The 22,101-nt window shown below is 34.7% G+C and overlaps 1 protein-coding gene across 13 annotated transcripts in view; it reads left to right on the top strand.

Annotated features, from left to right (window-relative positions):
• CUL3 (cullin 3) overlaps positions 1-22,101 on the top strand; it is a 101,358-nt gene that overhangs the window by 69,712 nt on the left and 9,545 nt on the right. For 6 of the 13 annotated variants that reach the window (XM_036320182.1, XM_036320176.1, XM_036320180.1 and 3 more), the window contains 11 exons: positions 2-162; positions 1,805-1,919; positions 3,471-3,720; positions 7,492-7,637; positions 8,355-8,531; positions 9,990-10,160; positions 10,694-10,801; positions 13,545-13,669; positions 15,095-15,191; positions 16,667-16,807; positions 19,360-19,546. In XM_036320182.1, the coding sequence (XP_036176075.1) occupies positions 2-162; positions 1,805-1,919; positions 3,471-3,720; positions 7,492-7,637; positions 8,355-8,531; positions 9,990-10,160; positions 10,694-10,801; positions 13,545-13,669; positions 15,095-15,191; positions 16,667-16,807; positions 19,360-19,546 (1,678 nt within the window). The remainder of the gene's footprint in view (position 1; positions 163-1,804; positions 1,920-3,470; positions 3,721-7,491; positions 7,638-8,354; positions 8,532-9,989; positions 10,161-10,693; positions 10,802-13,544; positions 13,670-15,094; positions 15,192-16,666; positions 16,808-19,359; positions 19,547-22,101) is intronic. The other 7 variants (XM_036320186.1, XM_036320179.1, XM_036320178.1 and 4 more) reach the window with 6 other exon arrangements.

Raw genomic sequence — 22,101 nt, 5'->3', positions numbered from 1 at the left:
GGACCGTGTATATGTACAACAAAATAATGTGGAGAATGTCTACAATTTGGGATTAATTATTTTTCGAGATCAAGTTGTACGATACGGCTGTATTAGGGATCATCTACGACAAACATTATTGGATATGATTGCAAGAGAGCGGAAAGGAGAAGTTGTAGACCGGTATTAATCATCTTTTAACTCATTAGGTTTTGGTTTTTAGCAGTTATACCCTGAGAACCAATTTATTGTTAAAATTTTATTAAAATGAAAGTTTGATTTTCTAGCACATTATGAAAATTCTCAAAAGCTTATATCACAGTTAACAAAGTTACATAGATGTTAACTTAAAAACACACTTCTATTTTTGTAAGAGACCATTTTAACCTTTAATTTGGTATACTTTTTTTTAAAGCAGTTCAGCCATAAGTCTTCCCATTTGATTTTCGTTGTCATTTTGTTTACATTTCACTGAAAATATTTTATTGGCGTTTTGGCTAGAAATGGAAATTTATTTGTGAGGAAGTGTGATCCCGGTCATACTTTTGCTGTAACCAGTACATGGCCTCCTCCTTGCTGACTGTGTGTTGAGCCCCAGTGCAACCTGAACTACATTTCTTGTCTGCAATGCTGAAACCTCGCCTACCCAGCACATAGAATTCCAGGCTGTAGATATCAGTGCTTGGGTCATTTATGATCCCCAGATCGATGTGTTCCTGGATCCCCAAACCAAAGTTTCCAATATCTGAGGAGTTATTTTGTAATTCGTACTCTCTCACCTTTAGACCTTTCTACAAGAGTTCTTTTGCCTTGTCCCCACAAAGTATGCAGTGGACGGCAATTTTTTTCCTTTGATTTTTCATGTATTTTTTATTCTTGCATTTTGTTCTTTTTCTGGCTGGGTGATAACATTTTTTCCCCCCTTTGTCTTTTTCTTTAAGGGCTTTTGGCTAGCCTTTCTTGTTAACATATTTAAAGAAAAATGTTGAACATAGTCTAAACCAGCTAAAAAATACTACTATATTATTCTCATATTCCTTCTAATGATTACAGTGACACCAGCTCAAGTGGCTTGAAACATAGAAGGCTGCTTTTTCTGCTTCTCTATTCAAAGCAGCTAATAGATGAAGACTTATAAAGTTCTTTTTTTTTGTTGTTTTTTGTTTTTTAATCCTTACCCGAGGATATTTTTCCATTGATATTTAGGGAGAATGGAAGGGAGAGGGAAAGACAGAGAAACATCGATGTGAGAGAAACAAATCAATTGGTTGCCTCCTGCTCGAGCCCTAACCAGGGCCAGGGAGGAGCCTGCAACCCAGGTAAATGCTCTTGACCAGAATCGAACCTGGGACCCTTTGGTCCGCAGGCCAACGCTGTATCCACTGAGTCAAATCGACTATGGCTATAAAGTTTTTTATTTCCACATCGGTGCCTGGTCAGGATTGCCCAAAAGTCATTTGGTACAAAAATTTACAAGTCAAGCTGTGCAGCCTCCTTTCATCCTCACTGCTTCCTGATATAATAGCTTTTTTTATTCTGTGTTTTTAAATACATAGAACTATTTAGACATGACATCTTAAACATTTTTCTTTCAAATGTTTAAGTTATTGCTTGAGAACAACTTGAGATAAATACCTGTGCAGTCAAGGTACTGCTTTCCAATGAAAATTACTTTAAAACCTCATGTTGCAAAGAAGCTGCTTCTGGGAGATTGGTCACTGATTTAAAAAAAATATTCTGAAACTTTTTAGCTATTTCTGTTGTATTTTTTGTATGAGTCTTTGGTGTAATTTGATTTTCAAGTGGTTGTAACTTCTTTTGACAGAGGCGCAATAAGAAATGCGTGCCAGATGTTAATGATTTTAGGTCTTGAAGGACGATCAGTCTATGAAGAAGATTTTGAGGCTCCTTTTTTGGAAATGTCTGCAGAATTTTTTCAGGTAAAAAATTATGTATCAGTGAAGATATATAAATAAGTGCTCTTTTAAGATGTTCTTAAAGTTATTAAATGTGGTTACTAATTTGAACATTTTTGACCTTTTTTTACTGAGGCTCTTATGTTGCAAATTGTTTACCCACAAGTTATTATGCAGTGTATCACCAGTGAAGTTTCACTATACAGGCTTTTGATAATATAAGTAACTAGTAAAATAAATGTAGGAAAGTGTATGATTCCATAGTGCATATATGTCTTCAAGACTGTTGATTGGAAAGCTATAGGTCAGTAAATACAATTGATATACATTTGCAGCATTATATACAACCCAAAACCAACTAAATTGCTGAAAGCAAAGCTAAATTATTACTAATTTATAATGAAACTAGAGGCCTAGCACATGAAATTCGTGCACAGGTATGGTCCCTAGTCCTGGCCTGCAATCGGCCATCTTCCCCAGCTGCCCGAAGTCGGCCCTGCTTCCCGCCACCACCCACCCCCGGTTCCCCATTTGCCATCGGGCGATCAGAGCCTGATGGCCAGGGGGAGAGGGACCGAGAGGTTGGCCATTCTGCCTGCTCCCCGGCCCCGCCCCCTGCCACCACTAACCCCAGCTCCCCGTTTGCCATTGGGTGATTGGAGCCTGCTGGCCAGGGAAAGGGACCGAGAGGTGATCATTGTGCCTCATAGTGACGGTCCAGCGGTCATTCTGGTTGTTCTGCCATTAGGGTCAATTTGCATATTACCCTTTTATTATATAGAATGATGATAATAATAACTGAGTACTATGACAGATAGAAGACAGTATTTATAAGGTAATGATGATAGCCAGGGATTATGAAGATGATCTCACCAAGATTTTTGTTTGGTGTGTTAATGTACGTTCTTAGAAATTTGATTATTTTCAAGGACTAAGAATACTTTTTGTTAAGATAGTATGAAGTGGTATTAAATTTATCTATAGTTCATATCAACATGTCTTTTATTATGTAATTCTTAGATATATTCATTAATCCTACTTTCAAATAAGTTTAAATCATTTGGGTTAACATTTATAATTTAGTGGAACCTCTATAAGGTTGGTGTTAGCAGGCAAGATTGATAGTTATTTAAAAGCTCCATTTCTCCAACTTCAGTATATATACTCCTTTGAGCCTGAGAGTCAGGGTGGCAGGAGGACTTCAGTAATTAACAGTATGCCAGCAAAACTATATGATAAACATGATGATTCCTTCTAGGCATAACTTTAAATTAAAATAGATCAAAGAAGAATTTGCCACTCTCACTTTGAGTCAGATGCTTTATTCTGGCATGTGTTTACTTTTGCCGCTGTTTGGAGTACATTGGCAGTATTTGAAAAACACTGCTCAAGGATAATGTATTAATTCAGTTTTATGTAAATAATGCTTTAAAGTATATAACGCAGACTGTATGATCATGTGTAATACACTATATAAAGTATTAATAGTGCTTATTATATTTAGTTTGATTTTTGATACACACTGTAGAAATACAGTTAAAAGCAGAAACACATTTTGCTTCTGTGTTTTTAAAGAATCATGCTTCCTATTTGCAGATGGAAAGCCAGAAATTTTTAGCAGAAAACAGTGCTTCAGTATACATAAAGAAAGTAGAAGCTAGAATTAATGAAGAAATAGAACGGGTGATGCACTGCCTTGATAAATCAACTGAAGAGCCTATTGTAAAGGTGGTGGAGAGGGAACTTATTTCCAAGCACATGAAAACTATAGTAGAAATGGAGAATTCTGGGCTAGTACACATGTTGAAAAATGGAAAGACAGAAGGTAAGTCTTAGCAGTTGGAAAAATCCTTATAGTTCTACCAAGTTCTCAGTATTTTTAAATTTTTCTCTAAGATAATGTCAGTTTTTAAAAAGTGGTTTATATCACTAATTTAGTTGTTACTTTGGTAAGATTTAATGGTAAAGCTTTGCATTTATTACTGAGGATTTTAGATGTTTCTAGTGAAGTGACTTTTTTCTGTCTTTCATCTTAAGTCTCCTCACTTTGTGTTTTTCTTTACCCAGAAGATAAATGTAATACTGGTGAGGACAACAAGCTCCTCATCTATTCCTGTACTTTGGTGTTATATTCTAGAGGGCTTGGACTCTATTCCCAAATATTGTCCTGTAGTTTTTGTGATTGTTTTAAAATCTGAAGTTCCAATCTTAAAATTTTTGTAGGCTTTCCTATGGGAGTTAGTTGTGATAAAGTTTCCAAAAATGCAAAAAATAGGTGTCTTTCCTGTTGGTGTATTTAAATAAATTAGTTCATTGGTTTTGGGGGACTCTGAAGTTATAGACTAAAAAAGGAGAAGGGAGAATTGCATAAAGTAAAAATAGAAATTTGAGATAACTGTAGCATTTACCCATTTTGGCTATTTACCTTTATTTTTTTGAAAACAGTATTTTGTGACAACTGTAGCATTTCCTTGTGTGGGCTATTTACCTTTATTTTCCTGAAAACAGTATTTTGTGACAAGTACCCAAGAAGAAATAAGGAATCAGTTATGTTGTCCTCACTCTTAATTTTTGAAGATTTGCTTTAAAACTCTGACTTTATAAAGAAATCACTGACATGATATTGAAAAATAAATCTGGTACTTACTCTTCTTTTCTCCTGCTTCTTAGATGAAGTTTTGGCAATGTTTTAGCCACATACTCCTTATAGGTGAAATACATATTGCCTGTTTGGAGTAATGAGCTATAGGTGAAATACATATTGCTATTTGGGGTAATGACCTAGGTAGGGAATGAAAAGAAGGATTTTTATGTGAAAAATTTTAAAGAAAGGAGGATATAAGAAAATGGAAAAGAAACATGATGAGAAGAGAGGTTGTTCCATGCCTTCTTCAATGGAATCTTGGCTTTGTGTTTTGAAATGGTTATATTTGTAAACGTGTAATAAGTTTCTGAAAAGTTTTATATAACTTTGTAGATTTTATTAAAGCCAAAAAAGTTGCATTTTAAAAAACCCTCTGGTAAACATTTTTCTAAAAGCAACAGAACAAAAATTATTTTATGTATGTTTGTCATGTTTTCTAAAATAAGCTACTCCTGCATGTCCCAGGTCTAAGTAGGGTTAGCAAACTTTCTTGTATAGGAGCAGGCAGTAAATATTTTAGGTGTGTGGGCCATACAGTAAACTACTCATCTCTACTGCATATTGAGAAAGTAGGCGTAGACAGTATTACAAAAGAATAAGCTTGACTGTTTCTGTAAAACTTCATTTGATTTATTTTTATATGCTGTACAAAAAGACAATGGGCTGTATTTGTATTTGGTCTATGGACTACAGTTTGATAACTCCTGATGTAAATGGTCCCTGGCAGATTTGGACTTTATGAAAAGCATTTTCCCTATTTAAACAAAATTAGAATCCAAAAATTTTCTAATGTGCTGTTTAGCCATTGAATTAATTCTTTCTTATCTACCTTGAGAACCTGGGAGGGGGGAGATTAAATGGGTTGAAGATTAGAGGCTATGAAATGTTTGATGGAGAGATTGTTAGTCATGCCTGAATTATAGTATCTCTATAACCTGGAGACTTTAGTTAAAAGCATCAATTATGCCTGACACATGGCAAGTACTTAAGTACAGGAATGAAGAAATACCACAATAGCTACTTACCATATATAAGCAACTATCTGTGATTCTAAATTAAATTGTAAAAATCTGGTTTCAGTTTTCCTGACTTCCCACTAGAAACCTAATTGTGCAATATCTTAATTTTTGCTAGACTCTGCTCGTGATCATTTTGTCGAGAATAGGTCAGGGTCACGGCTTTACCATTATGAAGCCAAATGTCTCATAAATCAGAAAGTGAAAAATAGGTTTCCCACCATAAGTGGAGGATGAAAAGGATTGACTGATTATCAGATGCAGATAGTGCTGTGAAGTTAAGTTCAAATGGCATCTCATTTTGATATTTAATTTTGAATGCCAAGTGTTTTTATTTTCTCATTTATATCCTCTACTATACCATATATTTATATATAGTGAAAGATAATGAAATGTATTAATTTACATACAGTTAACTATATAGCATATAATTAAGTAAAACTGTGACAGCATAGGAACAAAACAGATAAGTTGGGAACCGTTGTGTTAGAAATATCTGATATGCCAAATTTACTGTAGTATATATCCATACTGTTGAATTTGTAATAACCTATTTTCAACATGAGAAATTTGGTTGTATGCTAAATGAGAAAAACTGTAAGCTTTGTTCAGTGTAGGTTACTTTAGATTTATATTATTGATAAAAACTTATTTTTAAATAAAATTTGTTTTTGCAAGTCACTGAAACAAATTTTAGAAGCCCTTTTTATAAAATTTGCTTTGTAAGTATTTTAAAAATACATACAACTTTAGTTTTAGGATCTAAATTTCTCTTGTAAATATAGACTAGCCTAGGTAAATTATTATGGTCTGTTTGCCAAATATAGCCCACCACCAGTTTGGTGGGGGAAAATTTTTTTAAAAGAATATGTTTCATTACACAGAACATTATATATATTTTAGATTTAAAAACTAAGGTTTTATTGAAACGTAGTTATGCCCATTTATTGCTTATGGCTTCTTTCTTGCACAATGGCAAAATTGAATAGCAACAGAAACCATATGTGGCTCACAATCTAAAATATTTACTATTTGGCACTTGACAGAAAAAATAATCTCAGTGTCTAATCTAGAAACAGCTTGTTTTAACTCCATTTTCAAAAGTTCTTGATTATAAAACTTTTTTGGTTTTGTTGTAAAGTTCTAATATGATAGTCTCCCTATAAGTTCTTATTTCAAAAAACATTAGACATTTGGAAAAGCAGTATTTCAACTCTACATTTTAATCCGTGAAAATGATATAAAAAATGGACAAGTCTAAAGTTTTCATTCTGAGATAACCCAATTTTTAAAATATAGATACTGGCTTTAAGACATCACCTGGGAAATATTAGAGATTGCTCTGAGGAAAATATTAAAGAATTGGAATTTATGCTGTAAATTTCATGTAAACTTTATCATGATATGAAATGAAATAAATTCTAGTATATTTGTTTTCATGGTTATTGTTTGAACCTTTAAAATAGACATGCTTAAAAATATCCATAAGACTTTAATGGGTTTAAAATTTTTTTATTGACTACAAATTACACCATAATGAAAGTTATCCTTATACAGTTTATAGTAACACTAGGTTCTAGATTAGAATTACTTAGGATAAGTTGTACAGAAACTAAAAATTGTAGTTTTCATTTTTGTGGCTTTGTTATACAGTTTGGGCATCTTCTCTTCCATGTAAACTAAAATTGCTGAGACATTTTATTGATGCTTTCAGAGCGTCTCATCTGAATCGGTATCATAAATTTCAATAATAACCATTAACTGGCCTGTTTATTCCTTTTTTCTGTTTTGCTTGGGGGAGTGGTAGTAGTTTTTCATGTCAACAAATGATTGTAATCGAGAAATAAGTTAAAGTATTACAAATCAGCATGAACAGAGATTCACACTTTTTCTTAATCTTAAATGTAGCCGATTTGTGTTTGCTTTCTGATTACAGACCTTGCTTGCATGTACAAGTTATTTAGTCGTGTGCCAAATGGTTTGAAAACAATGTGTGAGTGTATGAGTTCCTATTTGAGAGAGCAGGGTAAAGCCCTTGTTTCTGAGGAAGGCGAAGGAAAGAATCCCGTTGACTATATCCAGGTAGGTAAATACAGAAGATTCTAAGTTTATGATAAACTACTATTGACAACTACTAAAAAGGTCACTTATTATGACATGTAGTATGTATTTTTTACTTAATTGTCCCTGTGGTAAATTAGTATATATAATTATCCTAAATATTTTAGAGTTTTGCAAAGTATGTATATATTAGGGAGCCAGACTCAGCTACTTCTTTTCATTTATTCTGCCTGGTAAAGACCTTATTTAAATAGTCTTAAGAATGAAAGTTATTCCTCTCTACTTTTTTATATGCCTAAGTGCTCATATTTTAGTGTATTAAAAAAATGTGTTAAATACTTTTGTTTCAAAATGTTTTGCTTTCAAGCAATAGTAAGAGCAAAAAATTTTGTTCCAAATTTTCCTGTTTTAATATAAATAAAAGGGTTTCATGGTACATTTTTAAAGCTATTTTTTTTCGGGCTTGCCCACTTAAGACAGGATGGGGAGAAACAAGTAAGGAGGTTCTTTGGTTCATCTTAAGTGCAATAATACATAAATGAATGATAGAATACTTCCTTCATCACTGACATTTTAATACAGGCTTAGATACAGGCTTGAAAATAATATAGAATCTCTAAGTTTAACACTGAATGCACACATTTATATTACCAGCAAAGTTAAAAGAAACGTACATGTTTGCATGCATATTGTTTCTAGAGACATTATTATAATGTATCTTCCTTTTTTATTTGGAAGGGCTTATTGGATCTGAAGAGTAGGTTTGATCGCTTCCTGCAGGAATCATTTAATAATGACCGACTCTTTAAACAAACTATTGCGGGTGACTTTGAGTATTTTCTCAACCTCAACTCCAGGTCCCCTGAATACCTCTCATTATTTATTGATGATAAGTTGAAAAAGGGAGTTAAAGGGGTAAGTATAGTGTATTTGAAAATACATTTAAATTTTACTTATAGATATAAAATTGTATATAAGCTTGGGAAATCAAATACAAAATTAGAGAATTTTTAAATATAAAAATAAGCATGTGCTGTGCTTAAATGTAAAAGGATTGTTTACGGTATCTAAATGGCCGGAGGTACTTAGACATTTCACTTAATCTATAAAAACAAACAACTACACAGCCATAGCATAGGATATTGTTGCTCTCATCTGGTTCTTGGGGTTATGTATCAGATAATACTTGGGTGCCAGGAATTTGAAGGCATAGACTAGAATAACGGAAAATAGTTTGAAAGCATATATTGAAGCTCAGTTTCAAGTTTTTATTGTATACCTGGGATCTTGGAAGCTCACTATTAGCATAGAAAATTAAATTAAGAGTATTTTAATTACACATAAATTGCTCTTTTTTACTCTACCTTGGAATTTGTGAGACAAAAGGGAAAAGCAACGAATGACCTCACAGGTTTTACAGGCTCCTCTAGCAGAAACAAACAAAAGATTAAGACACAGAATAAAAGACATTTGTTTATTCTTTCATAATTTTTAATATAAGCTTAATACAACCTGCCACAGTATCACCTTTCCCTATTTAAAAGATAAGGGTGATGGGGCCTTATTACTCTTTAAATCAGCGGTCACCAACTGGTGGTCCACGGACCACTGGGGGTTCAAGAGGTCTGAAAGGTTTGCGACCACTGCTTTAAATTATAGCAAATTATTATCCTTCTGTTTGCACAATTTAGATTTTGACTGATCTTATATGAAAATATCTGTCTTTTGGCTATGTAAGTTCCTGCCTACATATTATGCAAAAGCATTGTAAGATACTCATTTTTGCATTTACAATTTTATTTCATCTGTTCTTCATCATCCTTTAATCCAGCCATGTATCATTTCAGTAGTAGCCCTCTAGGGCTAACCTTTCGGACCTCACAGACCAGTGGTTGGCGACTACTTCTCTAGGGAATGGAACTCCATGTCAATGCCTGATTGATGCTGTACTAGAATAGGATGTCAGAGTTGTGGTGTGCTCCCTTATGAAGTAGGAGGCACCTTCTCTTAAGGTAGCGGTTCTCAACCTGTGGGTCGCGACCCCTTTGGCAGTCGAACGACCCTTTCACAGGGGTCGCCTAAGACCATCCTGCATATCAGATATTTACATTACGATTCATAACAGTAGCAACATTACAGTTAATGAAGTAGCAACAAAAATAATTTTATGGTTGGGTCACAACATGAGGAACTGTATTTAAAGGACCAGAAGGTTGAGAACCACTGTCTTAAGGAGATCCCTCCTTCTGACATAGTGCAACCAAAATTTATGTTTGTTGTCACAGTATTGTTTTTAAACTGTTGAACTGTGGTGCTATTTTTGTACAACTAAAATTTTGAAATTATTAAGTACTCTTTTAATTGATTTTGCAGCTAACAGAACAAGAAGTAGAAACAATATTGGATAAGGCAATGGTCCTATTTAGGTTTATGCAAGAAAAAGATGTATTTGAACGTTATTATAAACAACACTTGGCAAGGAGACTTCTCACAAATAAAAGTGTTTCTGATGACTCTGAAAAAAATATGATATCTAAGTTAAAGGTAAGATGTATATAAGATGGAATGGAGTGTACCTAACTAATGTTTGTCACATGATTGAACAGCAACATTTGATTGGAAATATTTAACTGATTTAAAATACTATTTTTATAAACTTATAAAGCTGTACTTACATTTATTCAAGTTCTCATATATTCGAAGTTTGCTGGAATTTCTCTTAGCATGGTGGTACATTCATGGCAATCTGAGAAGGATTAGTACAAGGGAAACAATAAAGGCAGTATTACTATATAGTTCTGTCATAAAGGTACAAAGGTGTGGTCCATAGACCACCTGTACACATATCACATGAGGTGCTTGTGAACACGAGTTCTGGGCCCCTGCCTTCAGTGAGGTTATTGGAATATCCTAAAGAGATTTAGAATCTGCATTTTAAACACTAAAATTTGGTACCTGTACTCTTAGAGCAACTATAGGAAAAATTTAGAAATGATGACAGTAACATGGAATTGTTTATTTATATGTATGTTTTCTAATAGAAAAAAACATCATTTATTTGTTGTTTTCTTACACAGACTGAATGTGGATGTCAATTCACATCAAAACTGGAAGGAATGTTTAGGGATATGAGCATCTCAAATACAACTATGGATGAATTCAGGCAACATCTACAGGCAACTGGGGTAAATTGTTCTATTTCTACTTCTGTATGTTTTATGTAAAATCTTACGTAATGGACATTTTCATCTATATATCAAATAACTGGACTGCTGTCATTTTTTAAAATGTCCATTAGTGTCTGTGAGTGCTTTAAAAAATTATTTTCCCCCATATAACCTCTTTTTCTAACTATTGATGTTAAATTATTTGTTTTTTATTCTTCTAAAACAGTCTATCCCCCTCACGTGAAGGAATGTGCAAAAAATTTAATAAATAGAATGATTCTGCTGTTAAATTCTTCTGGATTGTGAAAAGAATATTGGTCTTATGCAAGCTTTCTAAAGTATATAATTCTCTTCCTTGCACTTTACCCCAGGATTGTGCTGTCTTTGTTACCTCCTATTTAATTGATATTAAATGGATCTGACATCCTCAGGATTGGTGGGACTGGGCTGAGTATAAAAACACAGACACTAGTATGTTCTAAGTGTAGTTTTGTATTGTGACTCCAGAAGGCAGTGAGCTGCAACTTCTATGGCTTTGGAGTCCAGTGGGGTTTTGTGAGGATTTAATTGGGTTCGGAATTTTATTTATTTATTTATTTTTATCTGTTTTACAACTTTACCTTAAGTTTAGAGAACTCCGAAGTTTTTCTTTAAAAGTTTTCTCTCTCAAGTGACTGTACATATTACTTTGTAATTAAGACATATCACAACCATTTTTTAAAATAGTAGGTCTTTCCTTTAGTATTTAAGTATTAGGTTACCACTTCTATGGCCCCACAATCTCATAACAAACAAAATATGTGATAATAGCTAATTCTGTAGAAAAGGGCAAGTACATATCAAGGCATTCTGACCCACTTAACTGTCCATGCCAAGCATTGTTCTAGGCACTGGGTGTACAGCAGAGAATGGAACAGACAAAATTCCCTGCCAGTGTGGAGCTTATATTCTAATCTGGGAGACAGTTGATAAACAAGATGAGTAAACACATAGCACCTGAGCTGGCAATAGAATATACAAAGGAAATCTGTAATAGGGAAGGGTGGTCAGACAAGGCCTCTTTCAAAAAATTAAATTTTAAGAAAAGACTTGAGGGTAAAGTCTTTGTTGGGTATGTGGGAGAAAAGGTTTACAAAAAAAAAAAAAAAAGACTTACTGTTTTGGGTGTATTGAACCAAGTTGTGAGCTCAACACCCCAGTCCACCCAACCTGCAAAGTACCAGCAGTTCTCAGCCCTCCTCCATTCATCATCTAAGAGTCTCTGCTGTGATCCTGTCCTATGCATCATCTAGGACAGTGATGGCGAACCTTTTGAGCTCGGCGTGTCAGCATTTTAAAAAACCCTAACTTAACTCTGGTGCCATGTCACATATAGAAATTTTTTGATATTTGCAACCATAGTAAAACAAAGATTTATATTTTTGATATTTGTTTTATATATTTAAATGCCATTTAACAAAGAAAAATCAACCAAAAAAATGAGTACGCGTGTCATAGGTTCGCCATCACTGATCTAGGATTTCTATCTAGTTTTAGTTTCTTTAAAATGGAGTGATCATTTAGTAGGTATTTGTGAAGAAATCTGAGTGGAATATTTTAAGATATTTTTTATAAGCTTATCTCTTCCTTTTAGAAATCTGTCACTAAATCACTTAGGTTAGATAAAAATACAGTGATTTAGAATAAGCTGTGAATATCTATCTATATAAAAGCCTAAGCGATCGTTGCAACCAAAACAACCAAACGGACGACCAAGCTGGCAGGGGGGTTAGTGAGGGACGACCAAACGACTGATCAGCAGGCTGCGTGGGGTGGCCATGCCACCGGGGTGGGGGTAGGGGGGGCAGTTGGGGGCGATCAGGCTAGCAGACAGAGGCGGTTAGGGGTGATCAAGCTGGCAGAGGGCGGGGGGGCAATTAGGGGTGATCAGGCAGGCAGGCAGGTGAGTGCTTAGGAGCCAGCAGTCCAGGATTGTGAGAGGGATGTCTGACTGCCAGTTTGGGCACAACATCCCCCAAGGGGTCCTGGATTGGAGAGGGTGCAGCCTGGGCTGAGGGGATTCCCCACCCCACCCCCGCCGCACGAATTTTGTGCACTGGGTCTCTAGTCAATAATAAAGATACTATTTTACATTTAAGAATCTTTATATGCTTTATTTTTGTTTTCTTAAATTTGTTTAACAAGAAGAAAATATCCAATGTGACAGAGATAGTAGTCATTCATATTCAAATATTCATAGAGCATCTACTATGTAGAACAGGATTTAGTATCATATGCAAAGTTTGTTAGAATGTGAACTACATGAAAAAACATGTTGATCAGTATACTTCAAATGTAAATGCAATAGAAGTATTTTATTTGTGAATTAATATGGTAAAAATACTAAAATCTGAGATGAGAGCTAGTATCCTAAATTTTTCTTTAAAATGACACAGATATGACACTTAACATTTTATCTAAAAAAGCTGCAGGGCCAAAGTTTGCATGTCTCAATGACACCACTAACCCTTTGTTCACCTGCTAACAACTGTCCTTTGGCCAATGTTTTAAAGTCAACATCTTAAGCAATATATATAAATCTTCGCCAGGAGAGTTAAAATTTTGAAAAACACGGGTGGGCCTAACCTTTAAGAAGATAATGTTTTATTTGCTCAATATCGGATATGGAACTAACTACTTTGATAACTGACACAGTGTCTATATGGAACAGATAACAAATCCTAGTTAATTGTTGGGGAACATCTTTTTCTCCTTTACACAGGTATCATTAGGTGGTGTTGATCTCACAGTCCGGGTGCTCACAACAGGATATTGGCCCACTCAGTCAGCCACACCAAAGTGCAACATCCCACCAGCACCAAGACATGCTTTTGAGATATTCAGGAGGTAAATGTAGATCAAACTTTGTATTTCTAAGAACAAATAACTATCCAAAGTTGAAATAAATTTGAGCATTTGTAGTGTCCCTGATTGAGGATAAATACACATACAGTAGGTCCTCGGGTTACGTCAGAGATCCGTTCCTACGGCGTGACGTAACATGGTTTTTGCTGTAAGTCGGAACTCACCTACATAAGCACCTACGTCACTCACATGGAGCACATACACAGCAGTAATGAAGTGAAACAGTAAAAAAAACTTAAAAGAAAGATAATTCCTGACCTTTACTTGTGGTAAATAAATAATAAAAATCATAAAGCACATATGTACATATGTCGAAATGATGTAACTTTTTTTTTATTTTTTATAAATACTATAAATGGGAGATGGCGCTGTAACCACGAAATGACGTACGTCGAGTCTGACATAACCCGAGGGCTGTACTCCTATTTTTACCTGATGTTCAAAAGGAGAATTATCCTTTATGCTTTTAATATGCATTGCATAAACTCTTTTCAAAGGAATCTTTTATTGATGTCCTTCAGCATTAGTGCATGCTATCTTTTTAACTCTGCCTTACATAAGGGTTTTCCTACCTAAATATATAAAAGGCTAATATGGTAAGTGCCCGTCTGGGTAATGACGTCACATAGCAATGCCCGGCTTCCTTTCCTAGCATTTAGCCTCCTTGCAGTTTCTTCAGCCCAGGAACACTAATTCCTTTATAGCCAGGTGGAAACATTTTACACTGTAACCAAATGTCTGTGAAGTGTTTTCCCATGCCTCATTTCATTTGATCCTCACAGAAGTCCTGGAGTAGGTAGGTAGGAGACTCAGTGGAATCCTGTTTTCTTTTCATTAGCCAGAAAATGGAGATTTAGAAAGTTTAGAAACTTTTGACCCGACTGAAAAGAAGTAAGAAATGGTGGACCTTGAAAATGACTTCAGGTTTTCTCACTGCGCAGAATATAGGCAAACACTGCTGCAGTTAAATATTTTACCCTTTGTTCTCCCAGCATGATCTACAATAATCTGCTTTGTGTTGATATTTACTGCTGTGTTGCTGACAATTACCTGAAAGAGAAGTTGGGGTGTTTTACTGGGCTGGAAAAAGTTTAGCTACATCAGAAAGCAGGTCTAATTAAGCAAGTTTATTCTATATCCGTAAAGGCTAAGTGGACTCGAGCATGCGTGATATATATAAATCTCTTGCTGGTGCTAATCGAATGCATGTGTTTTGATCTGTCATTATCAATCGTGAATTTGGTTGACACTTCTGTTATAGAGAAAGGGTGAATAGCGATACTAAAATATTTCTTCTAATTAATTTCCTTTAAATGTGCACGAATTTGTGCACTGGGCCACTAATAGTTTATAATTTCAAATATGTAAATTGTATGATTCTCTAAAACCTGGTTTGATTTGCTGAAGGTTTTACTTAGCGAAACACAGTGGTCGGCAGCTCACACTCCAGCATCACATGGGTTCTGCAGATCTCAATGCCACCTTTTATGGACCAGTCAAAAAGGTAAGTATTAAGTAACTTAAAATTAGTCTATAGAACTGATTTGTGATTTTTGTTGACTTGGGTCAATTATTTCTATTTCCTTGTTTCAAATATTAAAAAGGTGGGAACTTTGCTTTATTACCTTTGTTCCCTCAGTTGCTAAATAACTTCATTTGACAATATGAAGATTATACTCGTAGTCTTCCTGAGTCTTCCTGGAGTGAATAATAATAATTACACATTTTTTATAAGATTAGACTTGAGACCATATTGCATAAAATAATAAGATGTCAGTTGATTTGAGGGCATACAAAGCTATGACTCCCCTTTCCAAATTCTTGGTCTCTTATAATCCTTATTAATTTTCAGCAATCAAAACTGGAAACATTAACACTTGAGATTTGTGAGATGTACAAAATGTTACTAAAGTGGTTATTTTAAAGTGAGCACCATGCTAGTGAATTGCCTTCATTTTTAAAAAGTAATCACTTCTTTATATCTAAGATTATGAGGTTTAGAGTACTTTTATTGCTTGCTATAACTTTAGTCCCGGTCATTTTCCTTAAAAATAGAAAAGTAGTAAAAAGCTTCCAGCAAAACATTAAAGATAATACCTAAGTTGTCATCCAGGCAGCAAATGACTGTTTTATTCTATATTGTAATTAGAATTTTAGTAGTTTTATATGTTATTAAAATGGCTATGTGTATTCTAATTTCTATATTTAATTGAAATGGGAAATATTCCTTGTAATTCATTTAGTTGAATAATGTTGGAAACTTTTGTATACAGGGTGAGGGGACAGTAGGTTTATAGCTGTTCATACGGAAAAAATAATACAGTAATTAATAAATAATAATACAAGAATAAACTCTGTTTCTCCTACTCAATTGTATACCTACTTTGATCCACCCCATATTTAAGTGTAAGTGAGAAGGTCAAGGATACTAAAGAACTCAGCTTTTAATTATTGTTTGTTTTGATTTTAAAGGAGAGGATTTTTTCCTAAACAGTTATTTTATCTTTTGAAGTTTTATAAAACAAACCAGTAGGTTTTTAAAACAAAATTTATATGTCAATTATTGAAGACTTAAATTTCTATTTTGTACTTAAATCAGCTGTAAGGATGGCAAAGGATTCCCCCATATCCTAGCTATCATTTGATATCTTGCTATGACCAGACCACACAAAAAGAAACCTAACCCTATTACTTTTGGTAGTGGTATAAAGGAGTAATGTCATATAAGTCCATTATTATTCTATTGTATACTGTTAAAATAATTTTAGTTGTAAAATTAAATTGTTCACATACACACAAAACAAAAACCCTAAATGAAGATTTGGTATATGTGCACATACACACATACACGTTTTTAAATAACATTTTTTTAATGTAGTTTTGTAAAAGAGGGGCTTGTCATTACAGGGGTTATTTCTCAAATATACTGTTAAAGTTACCAGGATGTGATAATGTCTTCGTTATGTTTTTTAAAAAATGAAACAGGAAGATGGATCTGAAGTTGGTGTTGGAGGGGCACAAGTCACTGGCTCGAATACACGGAAGCACATACTGCAAGTCTCCACTTTCCAGATGACCATATTAATGCTCTTTAATAATAGAGAAAAATATACGTTTGAGGTATGGGTTGCTTATATAAATTTGAACCAATTGTTTTAGTTCTAATTTTCACATGTTACTTGAATCTTTCTTATATGAATAACCTTTAGAGTTATTATTTGATGATGAATATTACTATTTTAGTAACCTTTGTGAACATCATACACTTGTTGGGTCATATTTCATTTGGCTTTTTGAAATAAACTTTATTGAAGTATAAGTTCTATGTAATAAACATACCTCATGTGCACAATTTAATGAGTTTTAACAGGTGTACATACCTATGTAACTGCCATCACAATCTGTAGAATACTATCCCCAAAATGTTTATATTCCTTTGCAGTCAGTTCCCTCCCACTGTCCCCATACCCAGGCAGCCATTGATCTGCTTTCTATCACCATAGACTAGTTTTGCCTCTCTAGCATTTCCCATAAATTGAATCATACAATACGAATTGCTTTTGTGGCGCTTCTTTTACATAGCACAGTGTTTTTTAGAATAATCCATATTGTTACATGTGTAGTTTTAGTAGTTTGTTCCTTTATAAGAAACTGCCAAACTATGTCCCAAATTGATTGTACCGTTTTACATTCCTGCCATCAGTGGAGAGTTCCAGTTGCCCTACATACTCTCCCAAATGTAGTATTATCAGTCTTTTTAATATTCGCCATTTTAACTGATGTATATTTGATTGTGGATTTAACTTGCCTTTCCTTGATGTTGAGCATCTTTTGTGTGTTCATATGTCACTGTGTGTCCTGTTGGTGAGGTGTTCATATATTTATTGAGATTTTTAAAGCTCTTTATAAATTCTGTATACCAATCCTTTGTCAGATCTATGTCCTATGAATATTTTCTGAGTCTTTCACTTGCCTTTTCAGTTTCCTAGTGGTATGGTTTTTTTTGTGTGTGTGTGTTTTTTTTAATATTGTTGCACTATTACAGATGTCCCCCCCTTTCCCCCCCCTTTGCCCCACTCTATCCAGAGCCTCCCCCCCACACACACACACCCCAGGCCTTCACTATATTATTTTCTGTGTCCGTGGACTATGCAATATGCAGTGAATCAAAGCAGTATAGCCTAGTGTGCAGATTTGTTGCATCATACATCCCTCTAGTTGTGTAGGGTAGGGACTAAATCGTATCCATGTACAATTCTCTTACTTTACTACTGACGTAAGATTATAATGAATTTAAAAATTACACAGTTGAGCCCTGGCCAAGCACCGAGAGGACACAGGTTCAATTCCAGTTCAGAGCACTTGCTCGGGATGCAGGCTCGATCCCTAGTAGGGGGTATGCAGGAGGCAGCTGATACTTGTTTCTCTCATCGATATTTCTTCCTCTCGCATCCTCTCTCTTTCGCTCTAAAAAAATAAAACATATTTTTAAAAATTATGCAGTTGACCCTTAAACAAGGTAGAGCAGTGATGGCGAACCTTTTGAGCTAGGCGTGTCAGCATTTTGAAACACCCTAACTTAACTCTGGTGCCATATCACATATAGAAATTTTTTGATATTTGCAACCATAGTAAAACAAAGATTTATATTTTTGATATTTATTTTATATATTTAAATGCCATTTAACAAAGAAAAATCAACCAAAGAAATGAGTTCGCGTGTCACCTGTGACATGCGTGTCATAGGTTCGCCATCACTGACGTAGAGCTTAGGAGTCCGACACCTTTCCACCCCCAGTTGAAAATCTGCCCCTCATTTGACTCTATAGTAGTTGGTCCTTCACATTCCCAGATTCAACAAATGTAAAACTGTTGTTGAAAATGCAAAACTACTGTTTTCCATCCCAGGTTGTTTGAATCCGTTGATGTGAAAACAGCGGATGGGAAGAGTCGGCTGTATTTATTGACAAACATACACAGTGTGCCCATGGCAGTTAAAACCCATGCATTCATGGCAACTATACATTTTTTTCCTGAACTGCTTTTATTATATTTTATTTATCTTGTAACATGTAGCAACATTTATTACCTGCACTTCATAACGGTTTATTGTTTTCATATTTAGTATTAATTACCAGGTACGTAATTTTTTTAATTTGGTCATACAGACAGTAGATATGGTCAACTTGGAATATAAATTTTGATTGTCTGATAAAAGGCCTTAGTTCAAGCTTACTTCGCTTCTCTCTACAAAAGAAGTTACTAAGCAAAGGAATCATGTTAATAAACTTCGAAAGAAGATTGTAGAGTATTTCTAAAAGTAGCAATTATATGTTGGTTAACACTTTATTTTTACCTAACTATTAAAGCAGGTTCCTAATATTCTCTGCTGGATGATATTTTTAGATTGGGCCTTATATCTCCTAAAATAAAAAAGTACATGTATTTTTTTATTTTGTAAATTGAATCATGGTTTTCTCTGTTTTTTTGTTGTTTTTTCCAAATTAGTGAGATTTTGGCCAAGTATCATAATGGGGAATTCTTGGTTGTAAAATATTACTTTAGTGATATTATCTCTCTAACCACTGCTTGATCAATTTTACTTACTAATTAATCTGCCTTAACCTGTCAAAAAGTCTGTTTATAATTATATCAATCTGATAAAATTTCAGGAAATTCAACAAGAAACGGATATCCCTGAAAGGGAACTTGTTAGAGCCCTGCAGTCCCTCGCCTGTGGTAAACCAACACAACGAGTTCTCACAAAAGAACCCAAGTCAAAGGAAATAGAAAATGGTCACATATTCACAGTTAATGATCAGTTCACATCCAAACTACACAGAGTCAAGATTCAAACAGGTATTATATTGTTCCTCTTAAAACATTGTATTTTTTTTTTCTCTAAAAATTCTTAATCTGTATGATTTGTAGCTTTTGAAAAAGCAAGTCTTCTCTGGTGCTGCATGACACATAGTCTTAATTAAAGCCGCTTTTATCACTCTGTGTTCCTGTCACAATGCAGTTGAATCCAAGTACAATAAACGTTTTTAAAAGTAATTCATAGTGGTGAATTTGATACTTCCTTGCATAGGTTTTTGATGCAGGAATTACAGGGTTTTATTTATGTATTTATTTTTAAATTTAAGTTCTTTAATGTATTACCTAAGTCTCCTTTTCCCCCCATTGACCTCTCCCCAGCCGACCCCAACCCCCAGCACATGCCCTCACACCCCCCGTCTGTGTTCATTGGTTATGCTCATATGCATGCATACAAGTCCTTTGGTTGATCTCATACCCCAACCCCCTGCCTTTCCTCATAGGTTGGACAGTCTATTCAATGTCTCTATGACACTGGTTCTCTCCCTGTTCATCCGTTTATGTTGTTCATTATATTCCACAAATAAGTGATATCATGTGATATTTATCTGTCTCTGACTGGCTTATTTTGCTTAGCACAGTGGTTCTTAACCTTCTGGCCCTTTAAATATAGTTCCTCATGTTGTGACCCAACCATAAAATTATTTTCGTTGCTACTTCATAACTGTAATGTTGCTACTGTTATGAATCGTAATGTAAATATCTGATATGCAGGATGGTCTTAGGCGACCCCTGTGAAAGGGTCATTCGACTGCCAAGGGGGTCGCGACCCACAGGTTGAGAACCACTGGCTTAGCATAATGCTCTCCAGTTCTATCCATGCTTTTGCAAATGGTAAGAATTCCTATTTTACAGCAGCATAGTATTCCATTGTGTAGATGTACCACAGTTTTCTAATCCACTCATCTGCTAATGAGCACTTAGGCTGTTTCCAAATCTTAGCTGTTGTAAATTGTGCTGCTATGAACATAGGGGTGCATATATCCTTTCTGATTGGTGTTTCAATCTTCTTGGGATATATTCCTAGAAGTGGGATTACTGGGTCAAATGGAAGTTCCATTTTTAATTTTGGGGGGAAACGCCATACTGTTTTCCATAGTGGCTGTACCAGTCTGCATTCCCACCAGCAGTGCAAGAGGGTTCCTTTTTCTCCACATCCTCTCCAGCACTTGTCGTTTGTTGATTTGTTGATGATAGCCAGTCTGACAGGTGTGAGATGGTACCTCATTGTTTTGATTTGCATCTCTCAGATGATTAGTGACTTTGAGCATGTTTTCATATGTCTTTTGGCTTTCTGAATGTCCTCTTTTGAAAGGTGTCTATTTAGGTCCTTTGCCCATTTTTTGATTGGATTGTTTATCTTCCTTTTGTTAAGTTGTATGAGTTCCCTATAAATTATGGAGATTAAACCCTTATTGGAGATAACATTGGCAAATATGTTCTCCCATGCAGTGGTCTTTCTTGTTGTTTTGTTGATGGTTTCTTTGGCTGCGCAGAAGCTTTTTATTTTGATGTAGTCCCATTTGTTTATTTCTCCTTAGTTTCCATTGCCCCAGGAGCTGTGTCGATAAAGATATTGCTACGACAAATGTCTCCTATTTTGCTGCCGATGGTTTCTTCTAAAATTTTTATGGTTTCCCATCTTACGTTTAAGTCCTTTATCCATTTTGAGTTTATTTTTGTGTATGGTGTAAGTTGGTGGCGTAGTTTCTTTTTTTTTTTTTTTTTTTTTTTATGTATCCGTCCAATTTGCCCAACACCATTTATTGAAGAGACTGTCTTATCTCCATTGTATGCTGTTGCCTCCTTTGTCAAATATTAATTGAGCATAATGGCATGGGTCGATCTCTGGGTTCTCTATTATGTTCCATTGGTCTATATGTCTGTTCTTGTGCTAGTACCAGGCAGTTTTGAGAATAGTGGCTTTGTAATATAGCTTGGTATCTGGTATAGTGATCCCTCCAACTTTGTTCTTCTTTCTCAAGATTGTTGCAGTTATTTGGGGTCTTTTTTTGTTCCAGATAAATTTTTGGAGAGTTCTAGATCTTTGAAGTATGCTGTTGGTATTTTAACAGGGATTGCATTGAATCTATAGATTGCTTTGGGTAGGATGGACATTTTAATGATGTTGATTCTACCAATCCATGAACATGGAATATTCTTCCATTTGTTTATCTTTCTCTGTCTCTTTTTTCAGCATTCTGTAATTTTCTGAGTACAGGTTCTTTACCTCCTTGGTTAAATTTATTCCTACATACCTTAATTTTTGTTTTGCAGTGGTAAATGGGATTGTTTTTTTAATTTCTCTTTCTGTGAGTTCATTATTGGTGTGTAAAAAAGCCATAGATTTCTGGGTGTTAATTTTGTATTCTGCTACATTGCTGGAATTCATTTATTTATTAAGTCTAGTGTTTTATGATGGAGTCTTTAGGGTTTTCTAAGTACAATATCATGTCATCTGCGAATAATGACAATTTTACTACTTCTTTTCCAATTTGAATGCCTTTTATTTCTTCTTCTTGTCTGATCACTATAGC

The sequence above is a fragment of the Myotis myotis genome, unplaced genomic scaffold, assembly GCF_014108235.1.
Source record: "Myotis myotis isolate mMyoMyo1 unplaced genomic scaffold, mMyoMyo1.p scaffold_m19_p_8, whole genome shotgun sequence".
Lineage (NCBI taxonomy): Eukaryota > Metazoa > Chordata > Mammalia > Chiroptera > Vespertilionidae > Myotis > Myotis myotis.
This window is presented reverse-complemented; position numbering and strand designations above follow the sequence as displayed.